This window comes from Homalodisca vitripennis, chromosome 1 (assembly GCF_021130785.1).
Source record: "Homalodisca vitripennis isolate AUS2020 chromosome 1, UT_GWSS_2.1, whole genome shotgun sequence".
NCBI lineage: Eukaryota > Metazoa > Arthropoda > Insecta > Hemiptera > Cicadellidae > Homalodisca > Homalodisca vitripennis.
The window spans coordinates 166,168,127-166,186,176 of NC_060207.1; the positions used below are offsets into that span (position 1 = coordinate 166,168,127).

The 18,050-nt window shown below is 34.5% G+C and overlaps 1 protein-coding gene across 1 annotated transcript in view; it reads left to right on the top strand.

Moving 5' to 3' along the window:
* The window catches only part of LOC124352677 (FHF complex subunit HOOK interacting protein 2A-like), a 36,535-nt gene extending 23,503 nt beyond the window's left edge, over window positions 1–13,032 (top strand). The window contains exons 10-14 of the mRNA XM_046802256.1: window positions 3,569–3,722; window positions 9,065–9,131; window positions 9,642–9,897; window positions 10,570–10,811; window positions 12,298–13,032. Of these exons, the coding sequence (XP_046658212.1) occupies window positions 3,569–3,722; window positions 9,065–9,131; window positions 9,642–9,897; window positions 10,570–10,811; window positions 12,298–12,397 (819 nt within the window). The 3' untranslated portion in view covers window positions 12,398–13,032. The remainder of the gene's footprint in view (window positions 1–3,568; window positions 3,723–9,064; window positions 9,132–9,641; window positions 9,898–10,569; window positions 10,812–12,297) is intronic.
* The last annotated feature ends 5,018 nt before the right edge of the window (window positions 13,033–18,050 follow it).

Below are 18,050 nucleotides of genomic sequence, written 5' to 3' on the forward strand. Positions count from 1 at the left end.
TTAATGTACAAAAATAAAGAACTGAAAGAATATAAGAAGGGAAAGAATAGGGTTCAAACATACCTAAAAGCTACTTGGAGTCCAGCCCAGTCGTTGTCACTTCACAGAGTGCAAGTCCCGAGCACAGTTTACGAGTACGAGAATCACAATCTTACATCACACAGGCTACGTTTTGGTCCTAGACCTTAGTGTCATGGTGTGTACGAATTTTGTTGGTTGAAGTTTGTTTAATTGTTGGAAACCAAAAACTTTTTTTGGTTTCCTAGTTAGCTCTTTTTTTAAGATTGGTACCCAAAGTGGTCTAACCTCAACTGAAGGTTGATTTAGCAGTTGGTTTGTTAATTTTATGTATGAAGCCTCAACAAGTGCATTAAAAAATTCTCCTTACGTTGTATTTTTTTGGCTTTATCCCATTTCATGTGATCGTTTTTAGACCAGCAATGTGGAACAATTTTGATTTGTCTACTAGTCCTTTTTTCGTATTTTCTTTATGTTCTTTAATTCCCACATTTTGATTCCTGTGTGCTATTTTTTTATGAGATTTTGTCTAAGAGTGTTTTGTGTTCTGAAAGCAATTAACGTTTAAAAAAAACCAGTAAAATAATTTTTTTCAACACTTTTATTTCTACATGAAAGCCCAAACCTTAAACTATTTTTCAACATAGTTTCCACTGATGTTCAAACACTTGTCATAGCGGGTGATCAATTTGTCTATACCTTCTTCGTAGAAAGCTTCGCCAACTAATGTAGCCATGACTCCACGGCAGTTTTCACTTCATCGTTGGTTTTAAAACGTTGGCCGCCTAGATCGCGCTTTATGTGCAGAAACAAGTGGTAGTCAGACGGTGCCAAGTATGAGCAGTAGGGCACTTGATCGAACTGCTCCCAAAGATATTGTCAAACCAATGTTTGAGTGTCACCAACAGTAGGGGCCGAGCATTGTCATGGAGCAACACTATTCCATTACTGAGCATTCCTCTCCGTTTGTTTTGAATTGCCCACCTTAGTTCTCTTAAGGTTTTTCAAAACCTTGCCGCATTAATGGTTTCACCTCTTGGGAGAAAATCAATCAGCAAAATACCTTTCCGATTCCAAAAGACAGTGCACATGATTTTTGTGCAGACATTGTCGTCTTGAATTTTCATTTCTTCAGGGATTGCCACTCCATTGACTGCTATTTGGATTCCAGTGTGACATGACGGACCCAAGTTTCATCCCCTGTTACAATTTTATTTTAAAAATCCTCACCATCATCACTGTACCGTGTGAGAAAAGTCAAAGCACTTCCGAGTTTCTTGGTCTTGTGCAGGTCAGTGAGCATTTTTGGAATCCACTGGGAACACAGCTTGCGATAACATAAGTGGTCCGTAACAATTTTGTACAAAAGAGTGCATGAAATTTGTTGGAAATTGTCAGATAGCGTTGTCATAGTGAAACGTCTGTTCTCTTGGATTTTTTGTCAACTACCCGTACCAGATCATTGGTGACGAAAGAAAGCCGACCACTCCGATTCCTATCATGCACATTCGTTCAACCGCCATTGAACATTCTAACCCACTTTCTCATCATTCCTTCACTCATCACATCTTCCCCGTACACATCTCGAAGTTGACGATAAATTTCAGCTGGTTTCACATTCCTTGCGTTCAATAATCTTTACAGAACAAATCTCACAATCAGCAGGATCACTAATTGTCTTAAACATTTTAAACGTTCAGAGAAAACTGAAAACACAACGTAGAACAACTAAAATAGCGTGAGTCGATAACCAGTGAACAAGGACGAGTAGTGTGCATGAACGGAACACCGATTGCAGTGCTATAGCAGCAGTAGAACAAAACTACTTACTTTCTGAACACGGCTCTTATTTTGTGCCTACTCTTCTAATTTTTTCCGATAATCCCGGCACATAAGGGATCGACATGAATGTAAATGTTTGTTATCATTCTCTGGGTCTTAGTTCTTCTGTTGAAATCATTTTTCAGGTCATTGCTAGAAGGTCACTTGATCATAGGTCTAGGGTCAGAGTTTTGAGAAACTTTCTTTGAGAGAGCTTTTCTCCATTTAGTATTTAGTGTTGCCATTTAGTATGAATAGGGCATTGATTTCACCAATATCAAGAATAGAGTAAAATATGTGCAGAGGCCATCTAAACGATATTCTGCCCACTGAATAATAGGACTTCAATGCATCAACCACATTGACACCTCCCTTGGTACTATTATAAAAAGAAATAACTTGTGGATTCAAGAAATAGTGGTTGTTTTGGACAGTACACCTCTAAATTATTCATATAAAACATTTTAGCATTCGTTTGTAAACATCTTCAAACCATACTTTCCTGGTTTTCTTCGTATGTTCTGCCTAAAAGAAAAGGCCCCCTGAAGTAATCCAACATTTTATCCAGTGTTAGGTATTCCCCAATGCTGTAGGAGTATTTATATTTTTGGACACACCCTTCAAATAAGCCCCTTTACTGATGCAAGTTTGTCAAGAGCTTGTCTTCTCACTCTTGTTTGTGCATTATCAAAGCACAGAGCTCATTAGATAAATCGTCTGTGGCTCATAACAAACAGAAATATTTCAGGTGCAGTTCCATCAATTGCTCTAAGATCTGTTATATATACAAGATTTAAATTAACCCACTCAAATAAAACAATCCAGTTATTGCTTTCAAATTAGTATAATTTACATGTGATTCACAACTGTACTTTAGTCTAATTTTCCTACCTTCATCTTTAGTGTACTGTGTTATTTCCTCTCAAACCTAAATTGGAAAAAATGCTCTATACTTCCAAGACTGTTGTAGCATTTCTAGCTTCCCCAATCAGCTCAGCTATTTCTCTGGTTGGGCTCGTGAATATTCCACTTGTTTATGATGTCATGACCAATATAGTAAGAATGATGGTTGTCAACATTTCCTTCGGCCGATTGTTCATTTTTACTGCTTTGGTCACTGTTTATGATCTTGCCAACCTCATCATTACCAGACAGATTTTCACCTAAGACTGAATTATCTTCTATTTCTGATTCTTTTTGTAACCTCTCTACTAGTTTATTATCAATCATAGTACCAAACACAAAATAAAACTGAAAAATCTTACACAAAGCAAAAGATCAGTAAAAAATGTAACGCAAATAGTTCGTAGATGAACTAATCGTGCTCACTAACGAGTAGAATTGGATAGTACAAAGGCGCTGTACTGACTGAAGGTCAGATATTTGCGTGGCTTTTTATTTTGATTTTCAGTAATTTTGCCCATTACAGTACTTATACCAACTGATTTCAACAATACTGTAGCATAATATGATGTCCACTATTTTCTAACACCCAATTGTATTTACCTTGCCTCTTCAAGTTAAGATCTAAAGTGACAATTTTCAATATTTTCTGACAATACTTTCTGTATAAATTAGTTGAATGGGCTTTTTACTGTATTCCACATACTCTGAAAGAAGTAGTTTAATAATTTTACATTAAAAAGAATTGAAATATATTACTTTTCTATACCAATATTGAACCGTTATAGAATTCCATCACATATGTAAATGTTATGTGTGTGTGCAGGTAGTCCTGGAGAAGAACATAGAACATGTGATACACTGTCTGCTGCTGACGTACGTAGAGGGCCGAGGCTATTACGACAACACACTGTCACCCAACCACATCGAGTCCTGGAGTGATGAAGAGGATGAGCGGGAGAGGCATCGTGAGAGTCCTGGTAACTTCTATATGACAGAGAGATGTAATGTGGCAATAGATATAAGAAGTTTGAAGTTTAATATGATAGATAATATGCAAAAGAATGTGCAATTTTATCATTAGACTGTAAAAATAAACAAAAAATATATTTATTATGTATTTCTCAGATTGAAATATTGTAAATTCCACAATAACTTACAGGGAATAAAGATTTTATACATTGTGAGTACAATACATGTGTTTAAAAGAATTTCTTTCAGTAAGATTAAGAAAAAAATTAGGATGCTCTTCATTTTGAAATAAGAATTTTAAATGATTGCCGTATTTATGCATAACATTTCTCATCTATTATAACTCTATGTGTGATGACACCATAAAAAAACTCACGTCATAAAAACCCACCTCCTGTCTCAACGCATATCTTCAGGTGACTGAATTAAAGTGCACCTAGAATAGAATAGAATAGAAATGAAATGAAATGAAATGAAATGAAATGAAATGAATGAAATGAAATGAAAAATTCTTTATTTTTACAGGCAAAAGTTAGGGCCGCATGGCCCTTTCTTACACTTAACCTGTTGCAATGTAATATTTAAAACATTAAATAAATAGTATTTAAGAATAAAAACAAAACATAATAAAGATAATAAAATAAAGAAATAATTACATTTACTCAAAGTGGTGAAATTAATGCAATATTATAACGTGTAATAATTAAAATTTAACACAATAATAAATTAACCATCTCTTACTATTCTTAAAACATAATATAAATTTATATTTTTAATATACAAATTAAATTAAAGTATTTATTGCTAAATGAACTTTTTCACACACAATTCTCACATTCAATCCCTCTGCCAGTGTCACGCCCACAGCATCTCAGACCGGAACTGCCCCCAGCTAACCGCTCAAGGTACATATCTTTCAGTTTCGCCACAAACCGGGAACTGCTATCGATGGAAGTAATTGTTTGGGGAAGGGCATTCCACAACCTACAAGCCATTACATGGAATGACTTATCAAACACTGCAGTCCTGTGCTGAGGCATTCTCAAAATGTATGAGCCAGAGCGAGTGCTTCTTACACCTACATGAGACACAGATTTAAAATATTCAGAAAAAATATCTTGGAAAACCAAATTTCAATATTGAATGAACTAGTTTTAAAATTTTGATGGATCTTTTGATCTATTAATTTTAGAATATTTGACTGAATATAGTACGGTGTGATGTGCTGCTCCCGGTCTCACATCGTAAACGTAACGTATACAGTAGTTTTGAGTTCTTTGCAGCTTCTCACTCAGCACTATGGTCATATCATTGATCACGGAGTTACAGTAATTGAAATGTGGAAGTACGAGTGATTTAGTCAAGAGCAGCTTGATATGTTCTGGTAAAAATCGTTGTAAACGTTTCAGTGAGTGAATAGATGCGAAAACCCGTTTACAAATCTCCGCAACAGCGTCAGTCCAAGTCAAAGTCGAGTTTATAGTCAAACCAAGATCCTTCACCTTGTCGTAGTATGGCAGGCTGTTACCATTTTACAGTTAACGTTTCAATAGTATTGAAGTTTATTGAGTTTCGTAAACGAGAGTGACAAATAATGATTGGTTTCGTTTTTGCATGGTTTTAGTCTCAGGGCCATGATTTTTGGACCACATAACGATATTTGTAATGTCACTATTGATTTTGGTGATACATTCATTAATGGAGTCAATTTTAAAGTGTGAATAGATTTGCAGGTCATCAGCATACATGTGATATGAGCTATGTTTAAGTACAGAATGAATGTCGTTCACGTACGTACAAATAATAAAGGACCAAGAATCGATCCCTGTGGCACCCCACAAGTAACAATTTCCCAGTCCGAAGTCATGTCATCCACCTTTAACACACTGCCGTCTCCCTGACAGATAAGATCTCAGCCAAGTTAATACATGACTAGAAAAACCCTATTAGCCTTAGTTTAGCTAGCAATACTTTGTGGTTTTACGCTGTCGAAAGCTTTTGAGAAATCGAAAAGAGTGAGAATTGTGCCCTGTCTGTGATCCATAGCAAGCCTAATGTCATCCGTCACTTTTAAAAGTGCAGTTTCTGTACTGTGGTTGGTCCCGAAAACCAGATTGATAGTCACTAAATATGTTGTTGTAAGATAGATATTCAGTGAATTGGCAGTGCACAATTCTCTCTAGGCCTTTAGATAATGCAGGAAGAATATTTATCGGCCTATAATCTGAACATGATACTGGTGCTGAAATCTTATTAAGAGGACGGACAAAAGCAGACTTTCCATTGTGATGGGAAAATACCACTCCTAAGAGACGTGTTGAAAATAAATGTGACTATTGGAAGGACAGCAAATAGAATATTCTTTATGAGGCGTATTGGGATGCCATCGTACCCAACAGCATTACTGCGAATACGGCGTATAGCTTTCAACACGTCACCTTGTATCACAGGTTTAAAAGTAAACTCAGGATAAAACCACAACTACGGCGAGGTAGGTTTTGAAGATGTTTTAAGTAGTCCTCTCCACTTTTTCCTGACTGAAACTTTGACTACAAGATGTAAAAAATTGGTTCAACTCATTCAGAGGTATAAGAACTGGCTGTGAAATACGTTGTTTTCCTATTTCAAGGCTTTTAACCTTACGCCATAAGTCGCTTGACGACTGTTTCCTATTCTCAAAAAGACCTCGAGTATATCTCAGCCTGGAATTACGCAGAAGTTGTTTAACCCTGTTTCGAATTAAACGGTACTGATCCATAAGTATCTGGTCATTAGAGCGCCTCGCTCTTCGATATAAGCTATCGCGATGGGCCATCAGGCTAAGAATATCCTTTCTCATCCATGGCACTGGGTGCCTCTTATTTATTCGTTTTGTCACATAAGGAGCATGTTTATCATAAACAGATAAAATTTGTTTATTAAAAACCATCCACCCATGTCATCAACAGAGTCAAGATTCTCTAGGTTATGCCATGGGAGCAATAAAATATCGGACATAAATTCAGCCTCATTCATGTTTTTAAAAGTCTCTATACTTGATAAAACCTAGTTTTAATCTTAGGTATATTTACTGAATAAAACACAATAGATTAGGTCATGTTTTTGATTATGGCAGGGACTGGAAGCTGCGCATGAAGGACGATATCTTGTGGTTCCGAAACCACCATGAGGTCAAGAAGTGTGTCAGACTCGGCAGTGTGATGAGTTGGCTCCAGTGGCAGTATTGTTTAGATTACACGAGTCAAACATGGAAGTCAGCTGTCTGTAGTTATAGTGTTGATTGTTTTTCATCAAATCAGTGTTGAAAATCGCCCATGATCAATATACGACTATATCTGTGCATGTGGTGCAAGAGAGCATTTTCAAAATCTGTCATATGTCCAACTCTGGGTGGGCGATAACACACTCCCAGTAGTAGTACATCCGAACCAGACAAACCAATTTCAATAAACATAAATTCTGGCCCAGCCGAGTACTCAGAAGGCGAAAAAAGAAGCTGGTTTTAAAATTTAAGCCCTCCCTAATTATACACTGCAACACCTCCGCCATTTTTTCCTGTTCTATCGTTCCGTTGCAAAACATAACCGGGAAGGAAAACTTCGCTTGACTGAATACTCGGCTTAAGCCAGGATTCTGAAAATTCCAATTAAATCAAACTGTTGAAGGCCCAAAAATTTCTCTAAGCTCATAAACATGCCCCCTCAGCGATTGCGCATTGATATGAGCGGCTTTCAAATGTCTAGGATAGGGAGATAAGGAAAAGAGAGGACATCAGCTGTGGATGGAGGCGAGGAGGAGTTGGTGAAGGCGGGGAGGCGACCGGCGTGGCGAGGACTGTGTGGACCCACTATCCCGGGTCCACAATCAACGGCGCCGTGACACGACCCGCTCCGGACCGCAGCCGCGACACTGACTGACTCACACACACGCACACACACATACCAATACTCTAATTCTACGCAATAGGCCTAATACATTAACCAAACACATGCCATGACAATTTCGGCTCCTTAAAGTTAATGAGTACAAAATGTTAATAGTATCAATTTAGGATGTCTTTCAATGATAAAATTAAAAGCAAATGTTCTGAGAAGGAAATAAATAGCCAATATGAACTATAATAGTATTAAATAAAAAATTAAATTCGATGAAATATTCAGTTCTACAACATATAACCAGAAACAACAAAATAAACAATATTTAATATAAAAACTAAATAAACTGATTAAATAAGGAGTTAATACTTTATTATATAAATTAATAATACCCTTAATTTTTAAATAAAAAAAAATATATACATATATATATATTACATGCAATTAATATAAAAACAAATAAAACTGATTAAATAAGGAGTTAATACGTTATTATATAAATTAATAATACCCTTAATTATTAAATGAAAAAATAAATATATACATGTAATAAATAAACTAAACATATCGATTTATACATATATATATATACACACACACACACATAATATACATATATACATACATATACACATACAGACTACCATTATGTACTGCATATGTTAAAACTTACTAGCTATTGGAGGTGCGCAGATTTGTTGCCGGGTAGATCCGACAGCCGAGTCGCCGAACCCCTCCCCCCAGTTCCGTCGACCCACAAACACTCTGCCATCTCTAGTCCAAGTGTTTCTAACACCATTACAGCGCCACAGCCCTCCGGTACAGCTCCAGATGACGAGATGTTAAGTCCTCGCGAATGGTGGACTCCTGTGCTCTTCAACTTCTTTTTTGCGTCATACACCAACCGCCGGTAAATCTGTAGCTGATGAAACGGACAATGATGGGCCGATGTCGTATTCGTCCATCCGCTGCTGGTTCCAGCTGCTTACCGACACGATGGGAGCGACATATGGCCTCTGCTGGCAGCTCGATGCCCAGGTTTTCTCGGCAGAGCTTTAGAATAGAATATACAATAGAATATATCTTTATTGAACATATTCTTAGAGAATAGAACAAAGGTCAGTGTTTGTCACAATCAGTGTATGAGTCAGTGTATGTAAATTACAAAGCGCTTGTCCTCCACTGAAGGAACTCCTGGACACTAGTATGGATGCTCCAGCAGCCAGCTTCTTAAGGAGGTCTTGAAGTTCTTCTCTGGAAGCTTTCTTAGGTAGTCAGGTAGATTGGTCCCCCTGAGTGGTGGGGGACCCTCTCCACCTCTCCGTTGAAGATACAGCAAACCCAGTCCCAATACATATTGAACAGACCCTGTGTGTGAACTTTTCCCGTTATGTGAAGAATCAGCAAACTTTCATATAACTTAACTACTAAATAAAATGTTTATAGTTTTTTCAGTTTGCATACATTTTTTCCAGAAACAGACCCAAATGGACTTGTAAGCCGAACTATGGCACCATCTCACATAGACAAAATCATTCACAGGTAAACCTATGTTCAACTGTAATTATAATTTTAAACAACAATAGTGTTATAGGACAACTTAAAGATGCTTGACAGACTAAGAGCTCCTTTAATTTTGTTGACATATGCATAATAAAGTTATTTTAACTTAAGAAACAAGTTTTTCGTAATAGATAAGTTATGCTGAATATAACTATTTCTCTACATAAATATTCTTTCACCTATTTTCCACATCTGATGGATAAGCATTTCATCTTCTGAAACCTTACTCTCAAGAGATTTTATTAACTTTATACTGTCTAAATACTTCAATAATATGCGTTGTATAAGCACACAACCTAGTATTTAATTAGCCATATTTAATTAGGAGGTTTTCTTAACACTTCATTTAACACTGCAATAAATTTCAATAGTCAATGGCTTAAAATATTGTTTCCAATTTTCCTGTAGAGTTTAAGACATTGAGTTTTAAGTTTTCCTTTATGAAATCCTATTGTTGTAAAGTTTAGTGTAATTGTGAGAGTGTTGCAGTTTCTTGAACGTGGTGCCGCCGATGCTCCGGTCTGCACCCAGTGCTGAGACAGGAGGATACCACCAGTATGTGAGTGAGTCACAGCGTCAGTACTCGCTGGTGGTGGCAGCTTGTGCTGGCTTCTCTTGGCCCATAGAGGCGGTGTCAGATGATAACCTAAGCTCTGACTCTCGGCCTGAGGCTGACGCTCGCCAATTCTATGAGGGGCCTTTTCTCCGCATGATCTTTAACAGGATCAGAGATCTGCCGAACCAGGTCAGTGCTTTAATATATAAAACCATTAGTGTTGATAGATAAATTTACATTTTGGCTTGGTTTTTATAATTGATTGATTGATTTATTCATTGTATTTATAAACATCATTTTGATATTTAAATTTTGATTCAAAATTAAATTATGTTTTATTTTTACTTTGGAGTTCTTGAATATTTTACTATTCATATTGTTATTAAATGTAGATGTACTGAAAAAATTAAGTATATTATGATTTTATTAAATTGTCTTTCTAATCTTCCTCCCACCTCACTAAAAACTCACATTCTAAGGCAGTAATTTATATATATAGCAAAAACCTGCACCACTCTCCTCAATGAGCCTTACATTCCATTCTATAGCATATCAGAGAGTTATACACAGGAACAACATTTTTGTGTAGAAAAAAATATAAATATTTACAGGGCTATTTTATTTATGGACTACTGATTATTCAAAATGTCAATGCACTTATAAAACATCAACAGCAATGCAGTAAAAATATATTTAGTATTTTGCCACAAGTAAAAATTTTAGTATGTTTCATAAATAACTGTGAAACAGAAGATAAACTTTTTGGAAATCATATTACACACACTAATGTCCAAAGTTAATTATAATTAGTGGTTACTATGTGAAGCTACTGTTACCAAACAAGAAATGTGCTGTTATCAGGCATATGAAGTGAACCTACAACTGACTGCTGTGATATCCCGACTAGCACTGCTGCCACACCCTTACCTACACGAGTACTTGCTGAACACTGGGGTACCACGGCGACCGGACACAGACTGTCTATTGGCAGCTCTGAGTGACACTGCTACCCGGCTACATGCCCAGGTCACTAGCCTGCCCGGCTACAAGGGACTGCTGCAGGAGACTAGGCACCGGCTGCTGGGCCACACACAAGACAAGAGGTTGGTTACTACATAGTTTACACTATGTGGAGTGACAAATATTTTCTTTTGGAAAAAACACAAGTTTTTCAAAGAAGACAAACTACTTTCAAATCTCTTTTTTATAAGACCTCAAATAAGATTCTTTATCAAGCTACTTTAAATTTGAAAACAATATAAAACTATACTCCTTTAAAATGGGGAATAAACTACTGCTTCTTAATATGAGCAGTTCAGCCTCCTCAAGTTAGGGTTATTTAAATCTCTCCTTCTTATTGATTTATGTTGATATTTTTGTTCAGTTTATCTGGGTCTGACAGTATTTCCTTAAAAATTCAAAGCCTCACAAAACTTAAGAAATATTGTATTATTTTATGTTTTCATGTATGTAGAAAATATCAAATTGGATCATGGTGACTGGAAAAATATTGCAAAATTTATTTAAACTGTACAGAAAGTTGTCAATGGGTCATCAGTATAGTGTTTGAATATGTACTCAGTAAACCAAAATTATTGTGTTGTCATTGGTGCAATCTAGCAGCAGTTCTCACATAATAACCGAGTCAAGGAATCTTGAATGTGGCTGCTCCTTGGATGGGTGACCGTTAAACAATCCTATCCTTACAAGCAGTCCACCTGCCCAGCCATTGGTGGTAGTTTGGAAGTAACCGTTAAGCCATTGGTCCTCAGGTTATGTTAGAGAAAGCTAATTTATTTTCACTTAGTAAAATAAGACACCCTTTATTAGTAACAATTTTTCAAAACTAAATTAAAATCAATGTTATTGAATTATATGCTAAAACAATAATTGGTTGGTTTAAGTGAGGAACATTGTTTAGTCATCTCTTTGTCATACTTTCAATTACTGCATTATTAATGTCATTTATTTACTGATGAACATTTATGATCCAAAGAAAAACTCAGTCCAACATCTGTTGCAGTGTGAATATCCAACAAAAAAAGTTATTTGGACTCATATTTGTTCAATCTAACGTTTAAAAATGTCAACCTTGAACACCTTTACTAATCAGACTCATTATGTGGTTAGTTTGAATTAATATATGTAGCTATTGTAATGACAATCTATAAATTAATAGAGGCAACTATCCTCAGTGACCTATACTCCTTTAAAATGGGGAGTAAACTAATCTGGGGATTGAAGTTAATCTCTCCATTTTATAAACCAAAACTATGCTGCATTAAACCATGACAAAGAGTCCTGTTGTCATGTCATGCCATAATCAAATCCATAATAGTGTAGAAACATAGTTTTGAAAGGATTTTTAGTCAAATAGTAATATACCATGTAACTTGCATTTGTTTGTTGCAATGTTGCTTACAAACAAAATGTATTACACTAATATGTACAATTTTTAAAAGTGTTTTGATTGTTAAAAATCGTACTTTGTACAGTAACAACAATCGGATACAAATTGAGAATTGAAACAATTTTAAAATCACAAATGTGAACTTTAGTATTTAACCTGTTTTCTTATGATGTTTTCAGGGAAGAGTACTGCAGTCTACTCGAAAGTGTGGTGGTGTTAGAGGAGGTATGTAAGGAGCTGGCTGCTATCGCTTTCGTCAAATTCCATCATGCCACGTGACCCTTTTTGCCCCCCAAACCTCCCCTACACTACTGGCTCTGTGGCCGAATCTTTTGTCAGGTGTTCCGATCATAATGGACACTCACTAAGTTAAAATTTTGGGTTTCCTTGTTATTTACTTATAAATTAATTAATTTTCAGTATTACTTTTTTGTTTCTGATTCATAATGTAGTCAGGGATGTTATTAATCCCTCTTATTAACCAATGGAAACATGGGTTATTAATCAAACAGTGTACAGTTCTATTTTTTTTTTCATAAAACATACTACATAAATTAATATTTAAAAGATGAAGTGCTTTATAAATGTAGGTCCATACAGAACATTTATGTTTTATAGATTTTAAAATTGTATTATCTCCAAAATAGGAAATAAAGATTCTAAAATCTGAACAAATTTATGTACCTATGCAGTTAGGTAAGGAATTGGAATCCCACAATTTTGCTCAGGCTAAATTGATGGTTAAGTTGTTGTTTACTTAATTACTGATCTGTTAGTTTAATCGACACAGTGGAGTATAAAGGCTTAACCCATTGCGGATCGTATTTTTTTGGCGCGCGGGCACCAGCGGGCGCGAATTAATTCACGGTCAGCGGCCGCACGAACAGCAATGGTGCGCCACATCGTATCTCTCGCTATTGTATACTAGAAAATTCAGCTGCAAAGGTATTCGTTCAGATGGAACATGGGCATGCTGGGTTATCCGTGATGTAGGAACGATAACACGCGAGCAAGGTTACGGCGTGGCAGGGATGATGTCTGAATCATAGTCTAAATAAAGCGGCTCGGGCGAATCGATTGCAACATCCCGGCCATTGTCTAGACTAAACCCACCAACATGTACGTCTGCGTCGTTTAATTGTGTCATTAACCTCAAAAGTATTATAATAACAACTTAGGAAAACACCCAATCAGAAGCGCTAAAAAGCAGAGAGTAAACTCATATGAATGATTTTTCAACGACATACAACTGCGATCTGTAGGATATCTATAAAACTTTTGAAAATTCTAAACGTAGACCGTTGTTAAACACTCTTAGTAGACAAGTGAAGACGATCGCCCGATCTAACAGACATTAACAGAACTATTCGGAGGGAAATTTAAAAGCAAACCGCTTATGCGACCTGAGCTCGTCACCGTGCCGTTAGGCCCGGCCGCTGCGTGACGAGCCCAGCTCATCAGTGATCCGCAATGGGTTAAAACACTACTATGATCTTATTCAGAGGTTTTTGGTGGCATTCTCTGTTGACAGATACTACCAAATATGATTTCTGAGGGAGTTATTTTATAGTCTAGGTCTCCGATGTCTAAACGTTGTAAAGAGTTCGTCAGTGATGTTTTTGGATCTCTTCAGACAAATGTGACTCCAGATTTCAGGAGTCAAGTCTGTGACAGCAATCAGATTCCAGACGCTGCTCTAAGAGGAAGGTGAACTATGAAGCTATGAATGTTAATGTTAGGTAAATATAAAATTTTCCTTCTGGCCACATTTTAGACATAAATACTCCACTGTATAGCATGCAAACTCTTTTGGATATATTGAAACAGTTAAAAATGCTAAAACATATTTGCATATAATGATTTATGTTTAATTTTTTTATTACCATTTTCAATATTATTATATGATAGGTTTAACTTTATCAATTACTTAACTAATTTAATCATGTAAAACAAATTTTAGACATAGTGTTTTCAAACAATTAAAAATGTTAACTACTAACTTTCATAACTTTTATTTGTACAAATGTTTTATTTATAACCTGACAATAATAACAACAAAATGAGTAAAACTACATATTATGGTGATGCAATCAATCAATTTTGGGATTGGAAAAATTTTGTATGATAAATTTATAGCTCTTTGAGATAACTTTCCTGGATATGAGAAAGTAGAAAACATTTATTTTGACCAATGCACATAAAATTTAAAAAACATTCAAAGTATGAAATTTAGGTTATTTTGTAATTAGGCCTAAATAAAAATGGCTGAAGAAACATATATGAAATGTTTACAGTATGTAACATGAGTTATAGCTTCAGGGAGTGAAATATTTTCATTTATTCATGTCTTAAGAAAAAACATTTTTATTCAGTATAATTTAAGAAAATCTTCTAAAATATTTGTATAGCTAAAATATATATTAATTTCTGACTGCAACACATGTACTTACTGTAAAAATTTAACATTTTTATCCTCAACCATTTTTATTTGGCCTTGAACAAACGATGTTTCTACTTTTTCTGTATTCAGTGCAATTATTTTAATAAAGAGCTTTGAATTTGATTAAAAAAAAAAATACTTTCCCAACCCCAAAATTGATTGCACCGCCTTAAGTTTTCTTTGTACGGATACTCTGTCCAGTAAGAGAGCCTGGACCCTGAGATTAGGGGCCCAAGTGCTCTTTTACGTGCACTCACTCTAATGGTCAATCATCAGCTGTGTTGCATTGATCACTTTGATTTATTCTTATTTAATTCAGCTAATTTTATTAATTTGCAACATCATATCAAAATAAAGAAGATAAGTCCTCTCCAAATATAATCTACTTATGAAATAATAAAGCTAACTTCTAAACTTATAAGGCTATATTAAAATCATAATTCTAATAATTTTACATGGCGCACTTACAGCTGTGTTTAGACTTATTTCTATTTAGCCTTTCTTGGAGAAAACACATTTCATGAAATTGTTTAAGTGCGTTAAATAAAAAGAAAGTAGTACCTATATGCAGTTGATGGATGACTCAAGGCAGGTCGATAGTAGTAGAACAGTGTTGTATGTAATAGTAAAGGTCTATAATCCTTAGGGGACCACGGTTCTCTAGACAGAGTAAGACTTGAATTAAAGAGGCAACTGACTGAAATATTTATGCTTCCTTTTGGCCACCTGGATGTTAAATAGAAAATATATTTTTAAACAGTGAATATCATGATGTAAATGGTTAGAATTATTTATATTATCAAGACAAAACTGTGAATGGCAAACCAGAATTTATATTTCATACGTTTTACACCATTGTAAATAGTATTCCAATAATGTACATGATTATTTCATCTCCTTGTTTAGTTTGCAGATGAAGTATAATGAACATTGCTACTGTAATGGTTCAAACTGTTCTCATGCCTTATGCACTAGGCTATCACCAAACCTGTGTAGTAATGTAAAAGTAGCCCTTTATCGCACACAGTCTGTGATTCCAGGAATCAGGAATTTTTTCCACTGCTTTTTGGGTCAGCAGCATGTCTTTCTTGTCTAGATGAATTATAGAATTTATTTTCCGCCCTAGCAAGTAACCATAGTATTTTATATTAGTATGTATTTGAGGGGAGTAAAAAATTTTGTTTCTGTATGTGGCTGATATTTTTATTTATCAATACTTCTAAAATATATATTTACTGACATAGTTATTCAGCTTAAACTTGCTACTTATGTATTGTGATTATTGTAAAAACCTTATATTTTTTTATATTGAAATGCAGAATTTTTAAAAATTATTTGTAGTTATTTTATATATGTTATGTGACACAATTTAATAGTCTCTTCTTGTATTTAAGCTGTATTTCCAACACCGTGAGTGGAAACATATCCAGGACCATGTGCACTAAGAGTTAAAGAGGTTAATTCTCCTTAATTTGCCAATAAGTTTTTGATTACAGATTGTGGAAATACACATGTTATAACCAACAAAAAAATATTGACAAAATAAAGCCAAGTTTGATACATTTTCACAAGTCAAAATGAACCTGATTTGTCACCCCTTTATAGTTTTATTGCTTTTACTAAGTTATAGCTGTTTTTGACTATCTGTGAGACAAAACACTGGGTTTATATTTGTGTGAAATATGTTTATTTGATGCAGAATTTGTTTGTTTTTGTAAGAGTTTGTGAGTTCTTTTAGAGATAAATAATAGTAGTATCTAATTCAGTATATTGTTAAAATTTCTAAGCATTCACCCATATTAATAATTTGTGGATGTTTGGTTTAAACACTTACACAAAAACTTAGATTGATATATTTAATTATTCAACGTAAAAACAATTTAAAAAAATAAGTAGATCATGTAACAATAATAATAGTCATGTTTCAAAAGAATTTCAACTGCTCAAACCTTCACTCAATACTGACGGACCAAACACCCATATATGAGATTTGACTAAATAAAAGTAATATAATCAAACTCTTAATCTTCTATTATTTATTATTGAGATCTTGCAGTACTGTTTATGTTACTTCAATTTAATTTTTTCTAGGCATGTTAAAATAATGTGTTGAGCACTAATTACTGTTAATTCATTGCAATACAGCTTTATGACTTCAAGTATGTAAATATGAATAATCATTGACTAATTATGTTAATCATTATTAAGTAAGTAATAAGTTACTCTGAGGCAAAATATAAAGTTAAAGTAAAAACAGCTTTATTTTTTATGTGATGTTGTTGAGATTAGTATTTATTTTACTAAATTAGTTCTTTATTATAGTATACCATCATAATCATGGGAGAACTGGTTGCCACATGGTCTATGGCATCAGACTTAGGATCTGAATTTGAAATACCATAAGTTCAAATCCTGCCTCTGACCAAAGCACTTTTTATCAGTATTGTCTACCTTGTACTGTACAGATTCTCTTATGTACTTTGATAAGATCCTCGCACAGGCTAGTGGCCTATGAGGGTGGACATAATAAGGCAAAAAAGTCAGTGTCTCCTCTTTTTTTAATATAGTATAAGGTCTATTCCTACACATAAATTGTAAAACATTATTAGCAATAAATTAAATTGTCTCTTATGTGCACAAAATAGAATATGGTTGATGCTACCTGTGAAAACTTATCATTAGTACAGTAGATCGAATTTGGTTAGCTAGTTTAACATATGTTACATTTGTATAAAAACAAGGTGCTTATGACATTAATATAATAACTTTAGAATTTTATAACTTGATCATAAATTTTCAAGCCAATAATCTTTGAGAGCAAAAATAGTTAGGGGATATGTTTTACAAACAAAGCAATGTTTTCTAAGTTTTGTTTTACCTGTTTATTTCCCTGAAACTACGAGTGCCCAGAGCTTCCACTGCAGCATGTTTATTTTTGTGCTTAATTTTTGTACTTTCATTTATTGACTTTTTTTATTAACCCTCTGTCTGGCAGAGATAGCTGAGCGCTAAAAATATATGTTCCGAGGCATGTATTGTTATTCAACATTAAGTATTTACATATTTTTATCTGTTGCTACTGAATTTCAATAGGTATAAGAGATTATTTAACCCCATAATTTGTTGCTAGTAAAAATAGGGAATTCTATACCATATACAAAAAAGAAGGTTTATGTAAATTCAATGGTACAATACCTCTAGGCAGAAAGCTGGTTTATTTAAATTGTTTTGTCTATTTTCACTTGTAGATTACTGTAAAGTTATGTTGTCTATTACGCGAAAGCATCACTCAGATAGGGGTGAATGGGTTTAAATAAATAAAATCATGGTTGTACATTAAATGAGTTATTTACAAAAAAGTATTTTCCCAAAATAAAAATGTTTCCAACTGTCATCGTAATATATGAACTCAACAAAGATGTTTATAGTATAAAAATCCAATTAGACCATTCTAACTTAATTATTCTGTTCTGACAATATCTTCTTTTTTCC